This window comes from Chiloscyllium plagiosum, chromosome 10, assembly GCF_004010195.1.
Source record: "Chiloscyllium plagiosum isolate BGI_BamShark_2017 chromosome 10, ASM401019v2, whole genome shotgun sequence".
Classification (NCBI taxonomy): domain Eukaryota; kingdom Metazoa; phylum Chordata; class Chondrichthyes; order Orectolobiformes; family Hemiscylliidae; genus Chiloscyllium; species Chiloscyllium plagiosum.
In genome coordinates, this window is record NC_057719.1 from 72,326,627 (window position 1) to 72,348,856 (window position 22,230).

The 22,230-nt window shown below is 38.0% G+C and overlaps 1 protein-coding gene across 3 annotated transcripts in view; it reads left to right on the forward strand.

Annotated features, from left to right (window-relative positions):
- scfd1 (sec1 family domain containing 1) overlaps window positions 1-22,230 on the forward strand; it is a 157,102-nt gene that overhangs the window by 86,266 nt on the left and 48,606 nt on the right. For all 3 annotated transcript variants that reach the window (XM_043698047.1, XM_043698046.1, XM_043698048.1), the window contains 3 exons: window positions 1,928-2,007; window positions 2,819-2,881; window positions 11,160-11,235. In XM_043698047.1, coding sequence (XP_043553982.1) covers window positions 1,928-2,007; window positions 2,819-2,881; window positions 11,160-11,235 — 219 coding nt within the window. The remainder of the gene's footprint in view (window positions 1-1,927; window positions 2,008-2,818; window positions 2,882-11,159; window positions 11,236-22,230) is intronic.

The window sequence follows — 22,230 nt, forward strand, 5'->3', positions numbered from 1 at the left end:
GTAATAATCATAATTGGTACTTTTAACATACTTATTAAATAGGCCAAAAGGGGTTAGGAGCAGCAGTCACATCTCAGGCCTGCTGTCACAGTGTAAGATGAATCCGAAAAAAAAGCTTAATACTACATAAAGCTGCGAGGATTATAGAAAATGAGTGTTGAAGTTAGGAAAACAAAGAAAGGACATGAAAGAATATTGGTAAGCAAAATGAAGGTGAACCCAAAGATGTTTTAGCAATACATTAACAAAAGTTATATGTTAGAAAAGAGTAAGGCCCATAAAAGTTCAAAAAGGTAGCCTTTGTGTGGAGGTGGAAGGTATTGGGATGGTTACTAATGAATGCTTGGATCTGTCTTTACAAAAAAGGACAATGCAGATACAGTATGGTTAAGAAGGAAGAATGTGATGTGTTGAATTTGATAGGGAGAGAGGAATACTTAAAAGATAAGCAACCTTGAAAGTGGGTAGATCACTAGTCCAATGATTTTTATCCAAATAACAGGGCACTTAGAAAAATAGCTTAATCAGTGATGGATTTTATAGAGAAAGGTCATATCTGTTTGGTTTGAATTTTTGAAGGGAGTAACAAAGAGGATTAATGAAGATAATTTTGTTGATGTAATCTTTAATTGCAATTGGAGTCAAAGCAAAGGGATACACAATTAATGGGAGACTGCTGAAAGATGTGGAGGAAGTGAGACACCTTCAATTGAATATCCACAAATTCCCAAAGGTATCAGGATAGATTGATAAGGTGGTTGAGAAGGCATGTGGAATCCTTTATTGGCTGAGGTATAGGATATAAAAACAAGATAATAGTACTGGAACAATAGAAATTATTACTTAGGCCACAACCTGTGTGTTATGTGCAGTTCTGGTCACCTCATTGAAAGAGTGTAATTAAAGTAGGGTACAGAGCGCATTTATGAGGAGGATGTCAGAACTTGGGATAATATGGCTATGGGGAAAGATTGGATATGATGGAGCTGTTCTCCTTGGAACAGGAGAGATGATGGGAGAGTTGATTGAGATGTATGCAATAATGAGGTGCTTTGACAGAATGGATGCCTGAAATGATGACTTTCTTGCTCCTCAGACACTGCCTGACTTGCTGACCCTTTTCCAGCATCAAGCTTTACCAGCCCAGGAACACATACACATCTTGTCTATCTGTACACAGTGAATCTACAGCTCATAGCTTCATTTCTTTACTTACAGGCTACCAGCCTCTGTGGCTTACATTATTTTACATGCACAGGCTAATCAGTGCTCAGTTGCAGACTACCCAATTTCAGGATGCTAACCTCTATGGTTTACAATATGTTTTAGTTCAGAGATTAAGTTGTGAAGCTTAGTCATGGATGGGAGTACTGAACTGTCAAAAGGGATGGACATGTCACTGTGTGGCACTGTGATGCATATTTCATAAAGCAAAGTAGCTGTTAAAGTAAATCAAGTCATATCTCCTTGCTTGGCGACATTTGTAAATTGACTTTGAAGAGACTGAAAGGTATATTTGAGCATACATTAAAATTCCTCCAGGACTCCAACCCATAAATATTTGTTATGCACAAACCCAGGCAGTTAATGTTGGCTAACTATGCACATGACTGGTGGTGGGGTTAGTGTGAGGAAGCAAGTTCACTTTGGTAGCAATGGAAACTCTAAAACAATTAAATTCTGGGAGAAATTATTCTGAAATTTTGTTTTACCTCCTTCACATTCTCCACTGCAAAATTGGTTCTAAAATATCATTTAGTAACATTTTGTCGGCCAATGTTACAGCATGGGTGAAAAAATAGTGTTTATTTCCTGCAACATTCTATAATCTTTTGCTTATTTTGTAAAGCAAATTAGCAAGTCCTTTGGAATTTCAGAATTCATCATATATCTCCTTTCTCCTAAATTAAATTATTTATACCACCAGGTTGACCTAGAACAATACAAAAAAGCACTGTCTGATACTGGGTGCAATCTGGCTCCTTTGAATTACATCAAACGATGGAAGTAAGTAAGAACACTGAGAATAGTTTAAGTACCAAAGGAACAGCAAATTACGAGCAACACATTTGTGTAAACCACAAAATAAACTTCAAACATGAACCATTTGCTAAAATTATGTGTATTACAGTTTTGAATATATACCTGGATCAGTTTTTTTTTATTTGAAAAAGTAGCCAATTGAAGATACTGGAATTAAGACAGATTTTAATGCTATGTATGAAAATGGCCCAAGTGAATCTTGAGCTTAAATTCCAAGAGAAAAACACCCTTACTGGTTAAATTCCCCTTGTGTTTAAAAGTTTCAAATCAGAAACTCATGTTAAAATCTGGAGCAAAGAGCAAGATTATCAAAGAACTACCTAAAAATTAATCAACTGATTATGAAAGCAAGATTAATATTGAATGCAACTTCCAACATGTGATACGGCAGGATTTGACCCAGGTCCCCAGGACATTAGCTGAGTTTATGTATTAATCGTCTAACAATTTATTAGATGCAGAATAAAGTATACCATATCTACTCCAAATTATCTACAATTATGTAGTTTCATTTTGGGTGGAAATGCTCAGCAAGGATCTTCTGCTTTAAAAGTTTGTAAAGATGTGTTATTTATTCAGTCTTATATCAGAGTACAAGTGGCAAGTGAGAATAAATTGGATTGACGTTTTCATTTCATGGGGGACCTTCCCTAACCCAGGATTACAGCATTTGTTCAACTTTTTAAAAGTGTTAATCAGTTCCAGAATTCTATAGGTATGAATGTTTTCTCATTCCCAAATTCACTTCAGTAATTTAGTTTGTGTTTACTGACAGAGCATTTACCAAAATGGCGTCAGCTCCTACTAACTTTGGAGGCAGTGGACCAAAATCAATAAGGTATGAAGTTTTACAACAGAAGAATTCTAATGCAAAATTACTGGATTGAAAACTATGTTTTTTAATATCAAAAATCTATTTAAAATAACAAGCTGACCTGGGATTTAATCACATTTGACGGTGTGAAATAAATATCAGGTTCAGTGTGCAGGTGCTCAACTTGTACTAAGTTTCAGAATAGAAATGGGCAATTTGGCTCATTTATTGTTCTGTTAGTGTTTTTGTCGATGTGCTACCTTGTCAAACCCACATTTCTCATCATTTCTCATATCATTTTAAAGTCTTTACAAAAAGCTCTCTAATTTTCTTTTGAAGACATATTTACAGTCTCTGGTTTGGCAACAATACACAGCAGAAAATTCTTAATTGAAAGCAGGTTCTGTAAAGATTTTAGAATGAATATATAATAAATGGTATTACTTTGAGATCATAGTTCCAAATCAAATTTTTGCATGAATTAAAATGGAGCTTGCAGGTGGTAGTGTTCCAGTATATCTGCTGCCTTTGTCTTCTAGGCAAAGGTAGTCATAAGGTATTTTTGAAGGGGTGTTGGTAAATTGCTGCAATGTATTTTTCTGTCAGTGTATCTTGATGGTTGTGGAAATTAATGTTTAAGGTGGTAATAAGGGTATAATAAAGCAAACTGTCCTGAATGATGACAAGCTCCTTGAGTGTTGTTAAAGGTTCATTCATCCAGACAAGTCGACAGTATTCCTCATACTCCTTGCATATCTTCTAGGTGGCAAACAGAATTTGGGGGACCAGGAGGTGAGTTATCCACTGTAGGACTCCTAGTCTCTGATCTGCTCTGATAGCCAAAGTACTTATGGCTGTTGCAGTTAAATTTTGGTCAATAATGTAATGGTCTCAGTTACAGGAATATCAGATAAATTGGATAATTTTTAGCATCTGACTTGATATCAGAATTTGACTTGGAATTTAAACAAGTTGAGGAAGTGGGCAAACGTGTGACAGATGAAGTATAATGTTGATAAATGGGAAGTTCCCTACTTCTACTCCCAAAGGTTTTGAATATAATCATACTCCTAGAAGGCAGTTCCTTTTTATTTCTGGGTCTGGCTTTACAAGCCAGATGTTCCTATCAATACAGATTCCAAGGGTATGCATCACATGTCACAATCCAGCAAACACATGTAGACTTAATATAGTTGGATTTCTGTCTTTAAAGATCCACTTGGCCTCATATACTTCTCTAAAATTTACTCTTTCATTCTGAAAACATGCAGAACTGAGGTTTTGACTAAATACAGCAGACCTTGTTTTAGGCAGCCTCCAGGTTCAGTCTCTCTCTGCTTGCTTATGTTTTGTTTTTAAAATGTTTGAATATAGTTCAACTCTCAGTAATTATCTCCACAGCAATCTTAGGGCTTTCTTGCTTCTAGAAGTCTTTTATCTAGATCAAAAGCTCATGCACTGTTGGTGAGCACACAAGCATAATGAAACAAAGTAAAATTACTCAACCTTTAATTGCCTTAATTTGAAACTAAAATCACATATTTTAACCTTTAATAGAGATAACTAATACAATAGTCACCATTCCTTCATCACCAGAATGTTGATAGAGGATTTTTTAATGATCGTAATGCAATTGAAAGTCACAGAGCAATGGTGTGATTCTGTCTTGTTGGCAATGACCATAGACTGCCACTTGTATGGTGCATATATTACTTTACAACTTATCACCCTAAAACTACATGTAGTCCAGGCCTTGCAGCTTATGGGTATTATATGTTTCAGCATCTGACAAGTTACAAATAGTCCTAAGCATCGCATTGATCAGTGAATGTCTCATTTCTGACCTTGGGTGGAGGAATAGTCATGAGTGAATCATCTGAAAATGGTTCTTAGAATTAAAATTAGATTTATTGTCACATGTTCTCAAGCACAGGGACATGTGAGTACAATGAAAAGTGTACAAAGTCACCATTTCCAGCGTTATCTTAGGTACAAAGATACCTCGATACAAAATCTTACGTATAAATTAGAAAATGAAGAAATAAAGTTAAAAGCTCAGCATTACAGCCTTTACAAAGCCAAGTACAAAGATACCCAGGTACAGAATCTTAGGTATAAATTAGAAAAATAAAGAAATAAAGGTTAAAAAAAAAAGCATGCCAGTCTTTCTAAAGCGGGGAGTCCATGTGGGCTTTTCCTTGAGTATGGGAATCCGTTCTGGGCTTCCAGGGGTCTGGGAGTCCATTGGGTCCATCCAAGGAATGAAGATGAATAGAGAGGAAAAGAAAACACAAGAAGAGGAAAAAGACTGATGGAGCAGGCAAGCTCTGGCTTAGGAGCCCTACTCCACCACCATCTTGTTTGAGTCGATACAATCTTGAAGAACTCCTGCAGTGATATCGTCAGGCTGAGGTGATGGACTTCAACCTCATCTTTGCACGTACAAGGGTATGACTCCAATCAAAATGGCAAAGTGTAAACTGTAACATCAGCCAGTAGGATAATATTGGGCAAGTGACGATAGCATTGGTCAATGACATTTGTTGTATCTTGCTGATGCTTGAATATGGATAGTTTGGGATTTAGGGGTTAATTGACAAGTTTAGATTTATACTCATTTTTGAGAATAGAACATACCTAGAGAATTTTCCATTTTGTCAGGTAGGCACCAGTGTTGAAATTTGAATAGTTTTACCATTATCATGATTAATCCTGGAACATACGTCTTCAGTACCCTTTTAGGAAGTTGTCAGGACCCATGATCTTTGATTGTTTAGTGAATTGAATTGGCTGAAGCTTGGCAAGCTCCCTGCTTCTGGTCAAGTTTGCTGCAAATGCCTCATCCTTATCTTTTATACTGATGTGCTGGGCTCTTCCATCATGGAGATGTGGATATTTGTGGAGCTTCTCTTTCTGGATGGTTATTTAAGTGTCCAACACCATTCTGGATGTGACAAGAATGCAGAGCTTTTATCTAATCCACTGATTGTATGTCCATTACATGCTGTTTCTATTATTGGGCATGTATGTAGTCTTTGTTTACCAGATTGACCCTTAGTTTAACGGATGCCTGGTGCTGCTTCTGACATGCTACCCTACAGAGTTCATTGAACCTGGTTGATCTCCTGGCTTGGTAGTAGTAGAGTGAATTATTTTCCTTTCATGAAATATGGGCATTACGTACAAGGCTTGATTGGTTACTTATTCCTAATTTCCCTTTAATTGATTGCTTAAACAAGGCAGTTAGGAGTCATCTATATTATTGTGGGTGTAAAGGCCAAATCAAGTGGAGATGGCAGATTTTCTTCCTTCAAGGAAGTAAGTGAACCAGGTTGGTTTTCTGAATGATGGTGGTTTATAGTTTGATCATCATCATTGCTGATGGCTGGCTTTCAATTGCAAATCCAATTATGATTGATTTCCACATGGATTCGAACCTGTGTCCCCAGACCATGGCTTGTGCCTCTGGATTCCTAGTCCAGAGTGAAATTACCACTATGTCACCATCTTCTGCAAAGCGGGATGTAAGGAACGCTGGGCAAGCCAGCATTTATTGTCCATTCCAAAGGAACCTTTTGCACCACTTTAGTCTTTGGGTGCACACATGCATACACGGCTATTTGGAAGAGATTTCCAGGATATTGACCAAGCAACTATGAAGGAACGGTTGGTGTGTGACTTGAAAGAGAACTTGCAGGTCTCCCTATATATCTGCTGCCCGTGCCTTCTTTGTGGTAGAGGTTGAGGGTTTGGAAGGTGTTGTTGAAGAAGCCTTAGTGAGATACTGTAATGCAACGTGTCGATGGTACTCATGGGTGCCATTTTATGTTGGTGGTAGAGGGAATGAATGTTGAGCATGGTGGATGGTGTACAATCAGATGGGCACTTTTGTCATGGATTGTGTCAAGCCCCCTTGAGTATTACAGGAGTTGCACTTATCCAGATATGTAAAAAATATTCCCTCACAACTCTGACTTGTATCTTGTAAATAGTGCACAGTCATTGGGCAGTCCAGAGTTGAGTTACTCACCATAAAATTTGCAGCTTCTGACCTGCTGTTCAAGCAACAGCATTTGTGTGGCTTTGATATTGCCTTACATTTATTGGAAGAACCTTTCGGAGTAACTTTTCTTTTTGCCACCAGACAGTAATAGATCAGCGAACCATTTTACCCATCACCCAAATTTCATGTCTATTTAAGTTGCAGAAGTGATAAATAGTTGGCTGAATCCGACCACTTGCCTCCTGCCTCGTGTTAAAATACACATTTCTGACCCACTAAATGTGATTGTAGGATAATAATGGGTGCGTACAGACGCTCAGTTCATGTTTTGTTGATCCTTCAAGACTTCTACCTTAAAATTTAGGAATGAAATTACAATCCATAAAGGAATTGACACTCTGACAATTTTGTGGAAAAGCAGCCAGGTGCAAATGATTATAAGAAACAGAGTTGGAAGTACAAGTTATACAAATAGTAGTCATACTAAATAAGAAGAAAATAGGTGTATCAATGATAATGCAAACAGAGCTACACAGAGTTATGTTTTCAAGAACTGTTTCAACCGACAACTAACAAATTATTCCACTCTTTGAGGACCAGCTGTATGGCATCCACATGTTACTAACATATTTCAAGTGATTTAAGAGTCACGAAGTGCGGGATCAAATAAAATTTCCTAAGTCTGATGAGGCCGATATCGGTCCTGATGAAGGGCTCGAGCATGAAAAGTCCATTGTCCTGCTCCTCGAATGCTGCCTGATCTGCTGTGCTTTTCCAGCAACACACTCAACTCTGACATTGACCATTAACAATTCTCCAACTAGTTATCATTTGTATGTGCCATGGAACATTGTGAGCTAGCCTGTGCACCAGTTAGCACAACATGTGTCATTAGGAAGATTTTCGTGTCTGTTATAAAAGGATGTACTTTGAGCACTTCGAAGTATATTATTTAATCAAGCAAAGTCAATATGACCTCATGAAAAGAAATCATGCCTGACAATTTATTACAATTTTTTGAGGCAGTAAGTAGCAGGTTACATAAAGGTGGACAGTATATATTTAGATTTCCAAAAGACATACGATAAGGCTCTGAAAATAAGGCTACTCAATAAGACAAACACTCATGGTGTTGGTAATATATTAGCATGGATAGAAGATTGGCTAACCAATAGAAGGCAAAGAGTTTGGGTAATGGAGGCATTTTCAGGATTGTATTCCGTAACTAGTGTGGAGTACTACAGGTATCAGTGCTGAGGACATAATTAGAGTCATAGAGATGTACAGCATGGAAACAGACCTTGCGGTCCAAACCATCCATGCCGACCAGATATCCCAACCCAATCTAGTCCCACCTGCCAGCACCCGGCCCATATCCCTCCAAACCCTTCCTATTCATATACCCATCCAAATGCCTCTTAAATGTTGCAATTGTACAAGCCTCAACCACATCCTCTGGCAACTCATTCCAAACACGTACCACCCTCTGTGTGAAAAAGTTGCCCCTTAGGTCTCTTTTATATCTTTCCCCTCTCACCCTAAACCTATGCTCTCTAGTTCTGGATTCCTCGACCCCAGGGAAAAGACTTTGTCTATTTATCCTATCCATGCCCCTCATAATTTTGTAAACTTGTATAAGGTCACCCCTCAGTCTGCAACGCTCCAGGGAAAACAGCCCCAGCCTGTTCAGTCTTTCCCTGTAGCTCAGATCCTCCAACCCTGGCAACATCCTTGTAAATCTTTTCTGAACCCTTTCAAGTTTCACAACATCTTTCCGATAGGAAGGAGATCAGAATTGCACGCAATATTCCAACAGTGGCCTAACCAATGTCCTGTACAGCCGCAACATTACCTCTCAACTCCTGTACTCAATACTCTGACCAATAAAGGAAAGCATACCAAACGCCTTCTTCATTATCCTATCTACCTGCGACTCCACTTGCAAGGAGCTATGAATCTGCACTCCAAGGTCTCTTTGTTCAGTAACACTCCCTCGGACCTTTCCATTAAGTGTATAAGTCCTGCTAAGATTTGTTTTCCCAAAATGCAGCACCTCGCATTTATCTGAATTAAACTCCATCTGCCATTTCTCAGCCCATTGACCCATCTGGTCCAGAGATCCTGTTGTAATCTGTGGTAACCCTCTTTGCTGTCCACTATACCGCCAATTTTGGTATCATACACCTCCAATTTACAGTATTATGACGATGCTGTCTCTTGAAAGGTTATTTTGTCTTGGCTTTTTTTGAAAAAGGTTATAAGGCAGAGGCACCGAACCGGCTACTGAAGACAACTTAAGTTAACAACGTGTGAGGTTTTGGAGTGTTTTTTTTGTTTAAAGTTAGATCAATAATAGCAACCTGGGTGTGGCCAGCTCTCACAGACCAGGTTTTCTGGTTTTATTTTAGCTTTAGCATCAGATGCTTTTGAGGTCTTAAAACTTGAGACCTTGGAAACTTCATTGAATGATTCCCAGCTTCTATTCTCTCTGAACTCTCTCTTGATGTTTTTCATCCTGGATTGGAGAACTGCATGTAAGAATCTGTGTCTGAATTTGCCTTTTTGCCAAGGTGTTTATGGGATGTTACTATATTGGAACAGTTAATTAATGATAGGTACTGTATCTATTATGCAGTTACGTTTTCAATAATTAAGTTGTTCTAAATTCCTTTCTTTTGTTTGTTTTCTAACTATAATGTTTAAATAAAGTGTGTTTTGCTTAACAACGAGTAGTTTGACCAGTACCATGGCATTTGGAACATGGCACTTCACATCTACCTTTAAAATAAGAGAACGTTAAGGTGCAGGCGACCTTCTTAAAATATTTTAAAGGGATCTGATCTGGTCCAGGGGCTCCTCCAGTATTGAAATCCATAATTCCAAGTTGGGCTTGGGAATATTGGACTCAAATTGGGCGTGTGGTAGGTGTTAGTGGCTTTTATTTCAAGTGTTGAATTTGGTTAGTTTAAACAGGGTAAGCCTTGTGTAGTAATGGCTCTTTCAGAGTTTTCTGGGGCTGGTAGAAGTGACTTCAGGAGTTTTCCAAAAAGTGAGCAAGGCAAAGATGTTGGAATTGGCAGATAAGCTGGAGTTGGGATTGCCTGGGCCTGCGAGAAAAGAAGAGGTAATTACTTCAATAGCTTGACATTTAAAATTACTGGAAATGCCATATCTTTAGAAATGGCTAGAATTCAATTGCAGATGAAGTAGCTTGAACATGAAAAAGAAATGAAACAGTTTGATTTATGATTAAGAGCAGAGGGTAATGAGGGAAGGAAGGCCCTAGCAGCAGAAAGAGAGAGAAGAAAAGCAGAAAGAGAGAGAGTTTGAACTTCAGAAGTTGGCATTAGAGAGGAAAGTTGACTTAAAAGGTTGGAGGTGAAGGCAGAAGGTAGGCTTAGTCAGGAGGATAGTGATGATGAGCAAATCCATTGTAACCAAAGGCCTGGTAGGGGTCTATTTAAATATGTCCAAGCATTGCCTTGATTAGACAAGAAGGATAGAGAAGCCTTTTTCATTTAATTTTAGAAAGTGGCTAAACAAATGAGGTGGCCGGTGACCGTGTTGGTTTTGTTAATCCAAACAAAGTTGGTCACTGGAGGTAGTGAGGTACTTGCATCACTATCAGAGAAGATATCCAGGGAGTATAAAGAGGTGAAGAAGGCTGTAAAGACTGAGTCGTTAAATATATTCAAAGCTGAGATGAACAGATTTATCTGTAAGGGGATCAAGTTATGGAGATAAGGCAGGAAAGTAAAATTGAGAATGATTAGATTAGTCATGATCTCATTGAATAATGGAACAGACTTGATGGGCTGAATGGCCTACTTCTCCTTCATCTTTTGCATCACACAATTTTGCAGCAGCAAGAAATTCCAGCTACTTTCTTGTCTACTGATAAAACCTAAAATTAGAAGAAGTATTGCATTTTCACAATGCTTTTCACAACCTTGTAAAAGTGCATACTAAGTAGTTTTTATGTGCAAAATATATAGAAGGCTTGGGTCATTAAGGTGTGGGTGGTTGGAATGTTTGTACTGCTGAGAGGTCTACAGAGCAACCTCTGTCTGTGTAATTGAAAGCAGCTCTTGGACAAAACAGATTTTTGGTTTTGTGTTGATCATCCAGAAGCAAAAAAAAGGATGTTTTAGAATATTCCTAAACTAACAAAAAATTATATTGATAACATTTGCAAATGTGAAAAATCTCAAATTACTCTACTGTTCTGCACATAACTGATATAATTAATAGTCCAAGTTTAGATTGATCCCATTATTAAGCAGTGTTTCTTTTTTTCAGCCTGCTTTCACGTGTAATGAATACTGGATCACAGTTTGTGATGGAAGGCGTGAAGAATTTAGTATTAAAACAACAGGTAAGTATCTTAGGTTATTAATTGCGAATACAAACAACTACACATTAGAATCAAAGTAAATAGATGGGAGGGTGGCAGCATAGTAGCATTGTCACTGGATTAGTAATCCAGAACCCCAGGCTAATGTTCTAACCTCGTGGGTTTGAATCCCACCATGGCAAATGGTGACATTTGAATTTAGTGTAATTTACTGACAACAATTAATTCACTGTTGACTAAGGTATAAACTATATTGTTCACTAATATCCTATAGAGTATTAAATCTGCCATCCTTAACTGGTCTGGCCTACATGTGAATCCAGACTGCTAGCAATGTGGTTGACTTTTAACTGCCCTCTGGGCAATCAGAGATTGCCAAAAACTGCTGACCTAGCTCGTGATGCCCACATCCAATGACCAAATACATTTTTTAAAAGTTTAGAGCACAAATAGTGAATGCAGACTTGATTAGATTTATAATTTATTTCAGTCCCCATACTCTCAGCTTCAGAAAACAAATGTGACTGCATCATGTTGCCTACTGATTCGTCACAAATTCAACTCCTGTAGGAGGATCAATAAAGAATTGATCCAAGCAGTTGGTAAGATCAACAATGTAATTCTATAAAGGTGTTGATTTGAGTGACCTTATCACAGCTTTTTAGATTCATCTGCAGTAAGGTCCAGAGGTAAATATACATTAGCTGAGGGCACTTCAACCCAATCGACAATTGGCATACAACAAATATGCCTTAATACATGGAAAGTATGCTGCAAGGCCATATTCCTGCATGTTTTTAATCTTTTTCGAAGATTGCTTGTTTCCAATTTTCTTTAGCAACTTCTAGGATTGACTTAAATATTGGCCAGATTTCCTCAAGAAGCTTGGCATTATCAAAAGCAAAACTGTTTACTTGCTTAGCACTGCGACATCCTGTTCAACTCCAGTACACTGTGTCAAAGGTTGCAAAGCAGCATCTCACCATGGTAACTTGCATTGCATACCCCCCCGCCCCCCGAAAAAACAAACCATCATGAAGGACAAAAGAAACAACATTCTGGCAATACCAATCAGTGATGTTGTTCATCATTCTAACTTGAACATACGCTGATATATCTTCACCATCTCTGTGACAAAATCTTGATAATCTATCTCACAATATTATGACTTTCATCATTACTAAGAATACAGCACATTAAGCTATATGCCTTCCAATGGAACTTGGAGATGCAACTGCCCATGTCATGGAATTTTCATTCAGGTACTTAGATATACAGATTTGAAGTAAATCAAATAAGCTGGAGTACAGACTTACCTCTATTGCACTTACACTATACAAAAATATGTTGGACAGATTGTCTCATCTAGTTAGGACGGTGAGTAAATTGATTAAGGGAGAAAGGAACATGATAGCTTTTTCTGCCACACACTATAATGAATTCAGGTCTGTCATAGGCACCTCCCCAAGTACAGTAATTTTGTTACATAATCTGTCTGTGTTAGTGTTTGCGAGCTGATTTCAACTACCCTGTATCTAGTTTCTTGATTGAGAGACCCAACAGTGTACCAAAAGTATCCCTGTGACCTGAACCAAGTATTTGTGCCCAGGTACGTTTTTCCAGCTGTCTGAAAGGGACCAACCAACCAATTAGTGAAATGATTCTCAATCCAATTCATTAAGCTGCTTTATTTCATAGCACAACAGTTACTTTTGGTCTATTCTAATCAGTACAACTTGCAGTTGTGTAAAAATTGAGAAGCCCGGAAGTTTACTACACTTCGAGACATATCATCTAAATCCACATCTTCCAGCCCAGCTGACAGACTTGAGTGACTTGACGTTACGTTAGAAGTTGCACTTTTAACATCTACTAATCCACAACAGCATTGTTAGAAATACCAAAACATGGCAGCATGCATTGGAGTATCTAAATTCCTGATATGTAGAATGGTTCTTATATGTCCATGAAGACATGCATTTAGCCCTTTGTTTTAAAATAGTTCAAATTCTTTCATACTTTGAAAGACATTGAACAAAGACACAGCTTGGTTGACTTTCTTAGAGGCATATTTTATGCTCATTATCTCCCACTCTGAATAACTGGATTTACTATTTCACATCTTAGTAGGGGTTATATAGTCAGTGAAAAAAAAGAGGGGCATACAAATGTACCTTCCTGTCTGCTCTTCCCAGTTTCTACTAGAAATTGTGCTCTGTTTACCATATGTTATTGCGTCGAATGCATTTCTTTTGCTGAGCAGCTACTGAAATCATTATCAAAAGTTGTAGAGCAGCATTAGTTTAGTTTATTTAGCTTAATTACTTCCTATGATCAACAAAATATTTGATGATAAATAGAGATTTAGTCCACCTAACTTATCCTCTCACAAGAACCTGCAATCCTTCTTTACAGAATCCAAGTGCCAACTGAATGACACAAGGCTTTGCTTTGATCACCCTGCCCAGTACTATCATCATTCTCAATGTGAAAAGTATATCAGTTTTGAACTTACCTTTTGTGGTTTGCAGCTATTCCTGCCCAGTCTGCAATTTGATTTAAGTTGGAGAAAGAGTTTAAAAATGAATGAAACTGTTGTAGTCCCCTTAGGATTCTCAAACTATTTTTTTGTTAAATATACATTTCAGTTTGAAATTTTCTCTTTACTGAGTCTTCTGATGTTAGCAAACAACAGTATGGTCTTTTTCACCATAACAAAAAAATGACATAGAAACTCAGCAGATTTGGCAGTGCCTGCAGTGAGAGAAACTGCAGAAAGAACTACTTTGGAACATTAGTCATGTCAGACCCAAAATGTTAACTCGGTTTCTCTCTTCATAGACGATGCCAGACCTGCTGTTTTTATCTAGCACTCCGATTACTATTTCAGATCTCTAGCATTCTCAATACATTGATTAATTTCCATAATATTAACTCTGTAATGTCAATAGATCGCATTTAGTAGAATGGCAAGAATACACATCTTGGCCAGTTTGACACTGTAAGGGACAATGATCAGACATCTTCTGAAATGCTGTTATAGTACTGATGGCATAGTCATTGGAAGAGTCCTATTTCTTAGGTTGATGAAGGACCTTCATCTTGTAGATGTTCAGGGCGAGACCCATGCTCTCATATGCCTCCGTAAAGATCTTGACAGTGATCTGGAGAGCATCCTTGGAGATTATGCATACACAAGCATCCATAATGCAGCTCGATGACACTGGTTGGGGTGACTCATCAACCTGGCCTGGCATTGTGGAACAAACCTCCAATCAACAAGGTCCACAGGGAGGCCTTAGAGAACATTCCAATAGTTCGGAAGTGTCCTGTGGCCAAAGCAGTTATTGATGAAGAGATCTAGCGTGGCCTCCAGTGTGCTATCACAGCCTTCAACTGCCTGAGGAAAAGGATGTTCGAGGGCAACCAATGCTGCCTGCTCAAGAAGCTGCAAATTCACTGGAAAGAAAGACACACTAATACCAACATCCTCGACCAGGCCAACATCCCAGCATTAAGGCACTGACCACCCTTGATCAGCTGCGATGGTCTGGGCACATCGTCTGCATGACCAACACAACACTCCACAAACAGTTGCTGTACTCTCAGCTTCAAAATAGCAGGCAAGCCCCAGGTGGACAGAGGAAGCGCTTCTGTGATACGCTCAAGGCCTCACTGGCAAAGTGCAACATTCCCAAGACACCTGGGAATGTCTGGTCCAAGACTGTCCAAAGTAAAGGAGGAGCATCCGGGAAGGCGTTGAACATCTCGAGATTTGCTGTCAGGAAAAACAGAGGCCAGGCGAAAACAGCGAAAGGAGCGTGCTGTCACACCAATGCCCCATCCACCCATTCCTGGGAACACTACCTGCCCCAAGTGTAACAGAACCTGCAGTAGCCTACAGGTTCACTCCGAGAGTGGAAGAGAGTCATCCTCGTGTGCAAGGGACAACCGACGATGATGATGATGCTATTTCTTAGTGGACAGTGGAAGTTATTCTTGGATATAAATAAAAATGAAGTTAAGAGATGGAAATAAGAAAATTGTAATTGGTTTTTGGAAAGAAAAAGAGACTTTGACATTATGACTAAAAATCAGAGTGGAAACCTTTTTTTTGTAAATGGGAAAACAAACTTGTAGGATAAATTACCAATGTGAGCGATTGGAAGAATATGAATAGGTTCAGGGGACAATGGAATTAATTTGTGAAGGTAAGACTATTAGATGAGGTTCTTTCAAATTCTTTCGAAATTTGTTGAGCCTTGTAGGCTTCAGCATATTTAATAATTTAATGTTTTATTCTTGTTTGCATAAAATTCTACCGTTGTACTGAATCTGTAATTTCAACAACCTTGGACTGTAGTTTACTGTTGTTCACCTCAGTGTAACTGAAGAAAATTTAAGTTTCAAAACAAAACATTCTACTATAAATGTGCATATGGCTCCCTTAGTTTCTGATGAAAAATTGTTTCCTTGAACAAAGGTAGTTGCAGCCATTACTAATCCATTTTGACATGTAATTTTACAAAGAGTTAGTCCCTCAGGAATACTTTGCTGAAAGCTGAGGCCCTGATGATATATTTGTCGGAAAGTATAACTTTTGGATTTCCAAAATAAACACTTTTTGAAATAAATCAAATCTGAGAAACTTTCAGAAAAGATTCCCTCTACGTTAAAAATGTAGCTTTTGCATTCAAACTAACAGTAGAGTCAAGTTTGGATTTGGCAAAAATAAATAAGAAATTATTGCAGCTGTTTAATTTTCTATTGGTGTTTGTTTAAAGTGGACTGCTGATACTTTCAAAGTAGAAGCAATTTAAGTATGACAAGTCAGTACCAATTGCAAGAGTATAATTATTAAATGTAATTAAAGTACATATAAACTTTAACCTTCGTGATTTGTTTGACATCAAACCCAGATTTTTTTTTTACTGAATATTGTGATATCTGTTGCCATTGAGAAAGTGGTGGTACATCACCACCAGTGTGGTGTAGTTGTTCCCACAGTGAGTTTTAGAAGAGAGTGCCAGGATTTCGACTCAGCAACATATAGTCATGTCAAGATGCTATGAAGGGAAACTTGCAGGTGTTTGATGTATCCATACACTTGACTCAAACATCATTCCAAGTCATAGAATGTTTAGATGACACTGCTTAAGGAGACCAAGCACTTTGCTGATGGGCATCCTAGAGATGGTACACATTTGTCATTGTGCTCCAGTAGTGCAGAATGTGATATGAGGTGGATGAGCTGCGATCAAACTAATTTGCCCATGTTGGGGCAGCTATACTCTTCGATGCAAGTGTGCAGAATTCCATGATACTCCTGGATGTAATAGTGAGTTATCTTGGGGTGTACAGTCATCAGGAGGTAAAGCACTCACCATACAGTATCCAGCCTCTGACCTGTTCCAGTAATACCTGTACTATCACTTATACTGAGCCTTCGAAGAGCATCTCACCCAAACCAAGCTCTCTGTTTCCATTTACCATGCTAATCCATTTCACCTGCACATCATTGTGACAGTGGGAGGAAATCGGAGCACCCGGCAGAAACCCACACAGACACAAGGAGAATGTGCAAACACCACACAGATTATCATCCAAGGCCGGAATTGAACCCAGGAATCGAGCGCTGTGAGGCAGCAGTGGGATGTATTTGGAGTAGACGGTCTTTCCTTTCCTCTGATGTTTTGTAATGCAGCATTGAAGAACAAAAGCAAATGACTTTCACAGGCATAAAACATTAGATTTAAAAAGAAATCTCACAATTTAAAGAGTTTTTGTGTTCATTATGCCAATTAAGTGTATGTTCTGTTTCAGAAAAACTATGATTTTATGTTGAAAATCACACAACACCAAGTTATAGTCCAACAGGTTTAATTGGAAGCACACTAGCTTTCGGAGCGACGCTCCTTCATCAGGTGATTGTGAAGGAAAGCTAGTGTGCTAGTGTGCTTCCAATTAAACCTGTTGGACTATAACCTGGTGTTGTGTGATTTTTAACTTTGTACACCCCAGTCAAACACCGGCGTCTCCGAATTATGATTTTATGCATTTTGTTATCTTTACTTAACCTTTGCAACATGGCCAACATTTTGGAACTTTACTTTTGTTGAGCCAACTTTTACTGAATATCTGCATTATATGACAGGGCATTTTAATGCTTATGCGAAAACACTAACCTTGTTCAGACTACTAGCTCTACGTGGCCAGAATTAGGATGCAGAAAGCTTTAAAACTGTCCACAGAAATAGAGTAGATGTTACACAAGAGCTTCCTTTATTTTAGTGGAGGAATCTAGTGGTTTTGTGGTTTTTGAAATGCTAATTCTGATTATGGACTGTATCAGGATTAAAAAGTATCTCGATAAACATTAACATTAAAAGTTCCATAACGTTGGCTGAACATTCAGAGTAGCTCTATTACTGTTTTATCAAGATTGGCGGTTGACTTATTCTGCTTTTAGTGGCTAATGCATGCAAATATTCCATGTGGCATTACTCAGAGGAACATTTTGTTAGCAAATTCTTTGGCCAGTTCCTTGTTAGACAGAACCTTGCTATAGGACCTTAAGAGTAAAGACTTATTAATATTAAGAGAATGTTATTGTTTTCAGAATATAATTTCAAGTGTTTGCTATGTCAAATTAACCAGAAGTCCAAGCAGACTTAAAGAAAAGATGGAATCAAAATTTAGTTAATAAATAGCCTTTAAAAAAGCATGGAAAGCCATAAAAAAAAGACTAAAATACTTAGTCTTCATTTGGCTGAACTTAAAGACTTAGAATTAATTTTGATTTTCCAGCTTTGAGTTCTGAAATTCTATTGCATGTGAATATTATTAAAGTACATTGTCATTTTCAAGAATATCATTTTCTCATTTCATTTTCACAACATTAGCAGTTAAATTTCCTGACAAAGGCCTTTCATTTACTTGTAGATGCATTTGTTAGTTACAGTACATATTGAACAATTTACATGTACAACAGTTTGATTACTTTCATCTGTATGCAGTACAGAAAATGGTTTATTAGCCTGTCATATTTGTGCCTGCTTTCCAAATGAGCAAAGCATCTATTCCACTTCACCATTTTTCCCCCATCACTCTGTAATTTCATCCTTTTCAAGACATAATTCAATTTCCTTCTGAATGCCTCATTTGGACCCACCTCCACCGCACTCTGAGGCAGATCTTATCCCGCAATGCCTGAAAACGTTTTTCCATGTGTCTCCATTGTTTCTTTTCCCAATTACCTTACATCAATGCCCTCATGCTCTTGACTCTTGTACCAGTGGGAGGGTTTCCCTATCTACCCCATAAAACTCCTCATGATTTTCAACAACCAAACCTCCTTTCAACTTTACCTTCTATAAAGAGAACAGTACTAATTTATATTAATTTGTTTACATTACCTAAGTTCCTCATCCCTGGAATCATTCTTGTAAATCTCTTCTGCACTCTCACTGATGTCTTCACATGTTGTATAAAGTGTTGTGTCCAGAACTGGATACAGTACTGTAGCTAAGGCCAAGCCAGTAATTGAAGCAAATTTAACATAAACCCTTTGCTCTTGAATTCCATGTCCTTAATCTTAATGTCCAGTATTCTGTACGATTTATTAAACATGCTGTCAATCTGACCTGTCATTTTCACTGATGTATCCACATATGTAAGCATAGAAACATAGATACTAGCAGTGGGAGTAGGCCATTTTTCCCCTTTGCCATTCAGTATGATCATGGCTGATACTCCATCTTAATGCCTTATTCCCACTTTCTCCACAAATCTATTGATGCCTTTAAATCTAAATGAAATTATCTATCTCCTTTAATATTTTCAGTGACTTGGCCTCCATCTTTGGTAGAGAATTATACAGGATCACGACCTTTGAGAGAAGAAATGTTTCCTCCTTTCAGTCTTAAGTGACCTACGCCATATCATGAGTCTGTGACCTGTACTCCTAGAGTCCGCAGCCAGGGAAAACATCCTCCTTGCATTTAGTCTGTTCATCCCTCCTCATCCGTCTAAACTCTAGTGAATGCAGGCCCAGTTGAACCAGTCTCTACTGAGAGGACAGTCCTGTCATTCCTAGTATCAGCCTTGTGAGCCTTCACTGCACTGCCTCTATGACAAGTATATTCTCTCTTAGGTAGGGAGACCAAAACACTCAGTGTGGTCTCACCAATCCCCTTTTTCACACTACTCCTCCTTTCACTATTTATATACCAAAAAATTTAAAATTTTTATCTTTCAAATTCCCTCACAATTTTGCTCCTCCCTATCTCTAATCTCCATCTCTATACTCTCTTAAGATATCTGTGCAGCTCTAATTTTGGCCATAGGTGCATTTCCAATTTTAATTGCTAAGCTAACACAGAATCACATTTTTTAGTTCCAGCTTGAAAATTAATTTTGATTTTAAAATAAAGGTGGGAGCAATCCTTAGTGCTAAGTCTATAAAGCATAAGATACAGGAGCAGAATTAGGCCATTCAGTCCATTAAGTCTGCTCCACCAATCAATCATGGCTGATATGTTTCTCAACCCCATTTTCTTGCCTTCTTCCCATAACCTTTCATCTCCTTAATCATCAAACAACTATATACCTCTGCCTTAAATGCATGCAATGTTTTGGCCTCCACAGCCTTCTATGGCAATTAATTCCACAAATTCCCCATTCTCTAGCTGAAAATATTCATCCTCATCCCAGTTCTAACAAGTTGTCCCTTCACCCTGAGGCTGTGCCCTCTCCATATCCTTCTCCATATCCACTCTATCCATGCCTTTTGGTATTCTGTAAGTTTCAATCAGACCCCCTTCCTAATCCTAAACACCGCAGTACAGGCCCAGAGTCTTCAACTGAGAGGATCTATGGGGTCAGTGGGAGCAGGGAAAGCTACTCCTGTAAAGTGATCAGGTCTACTGGGCCGACTATTACTAAAGCTACCCCCACCTCCCTTCAAGCTGGGAAAGTCATAACCTTGTGTGAAAATGGTGATTTGTAGTAAATTTTTAGGATGGACTATAATTTAAACACTAGTGACTAGGAATGGAAAAAAAATCAAATCTTTACTAGTTGAAGGTAGACTGGTTGTATTTCTCAGAAGAAATACTTGATAAAGTTTTGGAATTTAACATGGAAAAGCATTTTGGTAAAATAAAGCCCAAACGTATTAAATTGGATGGGTAGAAAGTAGAATTCTATAAATGAATATTCTCTAAATTTAAAACTCCTATTGAAGACATGAAACTGCATACTGAAAATTGAAGCTGCAGTGACTCCCTACCATTATATTTATATTACTGGCTCTCATTTGTGCTCCTTCATTACTATTGTTTGATATGGCTTGGTGGTGGAGCTGGAAACCAAGTCCTCTTGAAAAGGAATAAACTAGTTAGAAGTCATAGTTATACAAATTTCCTTTAAACTTGCCAAGTTTTCATGGTTTGGCTTACACCTTGCATTGGTGATGATTGTGAATAATTTAAGTTTATCTCAAGATCAAACACCATTAAAGATGTTGTGCAAATCCTATTGATGCCATCTCTGGAAAATGTTTCCAAGCAGTGATTCTGGCTTTTTAGTTTATTGCACACACTGAACTAAACTCACACATTACATAAATCCAGTGAATGGACGAGTCCATTAATAGATTGGAAAGAACATAAATAATTTACATCTAGTACCTTCTGAGCAAGATTGGGATTCATGAAAGGCAGATAGGAGCAGATCCATGATTTGATAGTTTGGACACAATGGATCAGCAGATACAATTTTGAATAGTCATCTGTATCAGATAGTTTGAAGGAAACAAAATAAAACATCAAATCTTTACTAGTTGAAGGTAGACTGGTTGTATTTCTCAGAAGAAATACTTGATAAAGTTTTGGAATTTAACATGATATTCAGAATGAGGAAACATAGAAAAGAGTCTTTGCTATTACACTGAGCATGGTCTCTTGCAGAAAGTGTAATTGGTGGTTATTTGACCACTTATACATGCTGCACATAAAATTAGAATAAATTGCTGTAGTCCTTCATAATATGATTAAGTGGATTTAAGAACTCTGGTTGTTGAACAAATGTTTTCGTTTGAAGCTAAAATTCATTTGGCAGGAAATGTGGAAAAGCAAACTTCATGCTTCACTTTGACATGAAATTGCATTGATCAAGATAGAAAGTGATTTTAGCAGTGACTACTGTAGGAGGGCTCAGATATTTACTGAATTACTCAAAAAATAGACTCATACAAGTTCAATTAAAAGCACCTGTTTCAGCAAATAATGTAACTTCCCTTTTAACTTCTCACATTTTAAGTACAGACATGGTCTCACTATACTCAATGTACATCCTCTCCTGCCAGAGCTACTTAGTCTGCAAAAAAGCTATCATTAAATTACCACCCTTCCTGATGAAACGCCTATGCCCGAAACATTGACTCTCCTGCTGCCTGACCTACTGTGCTTTTCCAATGCCACACTTTTCGACTCTAATCTCCAGCATCTACAATCCTTACTTTCTCATTACCAATGTTAGTATAGAATTAAAGAGGCATTCTGATATTATTGCAATTTTCTGCATATCTCCTCATGATAAAGGGAATATAAGGGAATCCACATCAGTAATGCATATACCAGTTTTTTTAATGCATAAACTTACTGCCAGGGAACTATAGACCAGTGAGCCTGACCTCGGTGGTGGACAAGTTGTTGGAGGGAATCCTGAGGGACAGGATGTAAATGTATTTGGAATGGCAAGGACTGATTAGGGATAGTCAACATGGCTTTGTGTGTGGGAAATCATATCTCACAAATTTGATTGAGTTTTTTGAGGAAGTAACAAAGAGGGTTGATGAGGGCAGAGCAGTAGATGTGATCTATATGAACTTCAGTAAGGCGTTCGACAAGGTTCCCCATGGGAGACTGATTAGCAAGGTTAGATCTCATGGAATACAGGGAGAACTAGCCATTTGGATACAGAACTGGCTCAAAGGTAGAAGACAGAGGGTGGTGG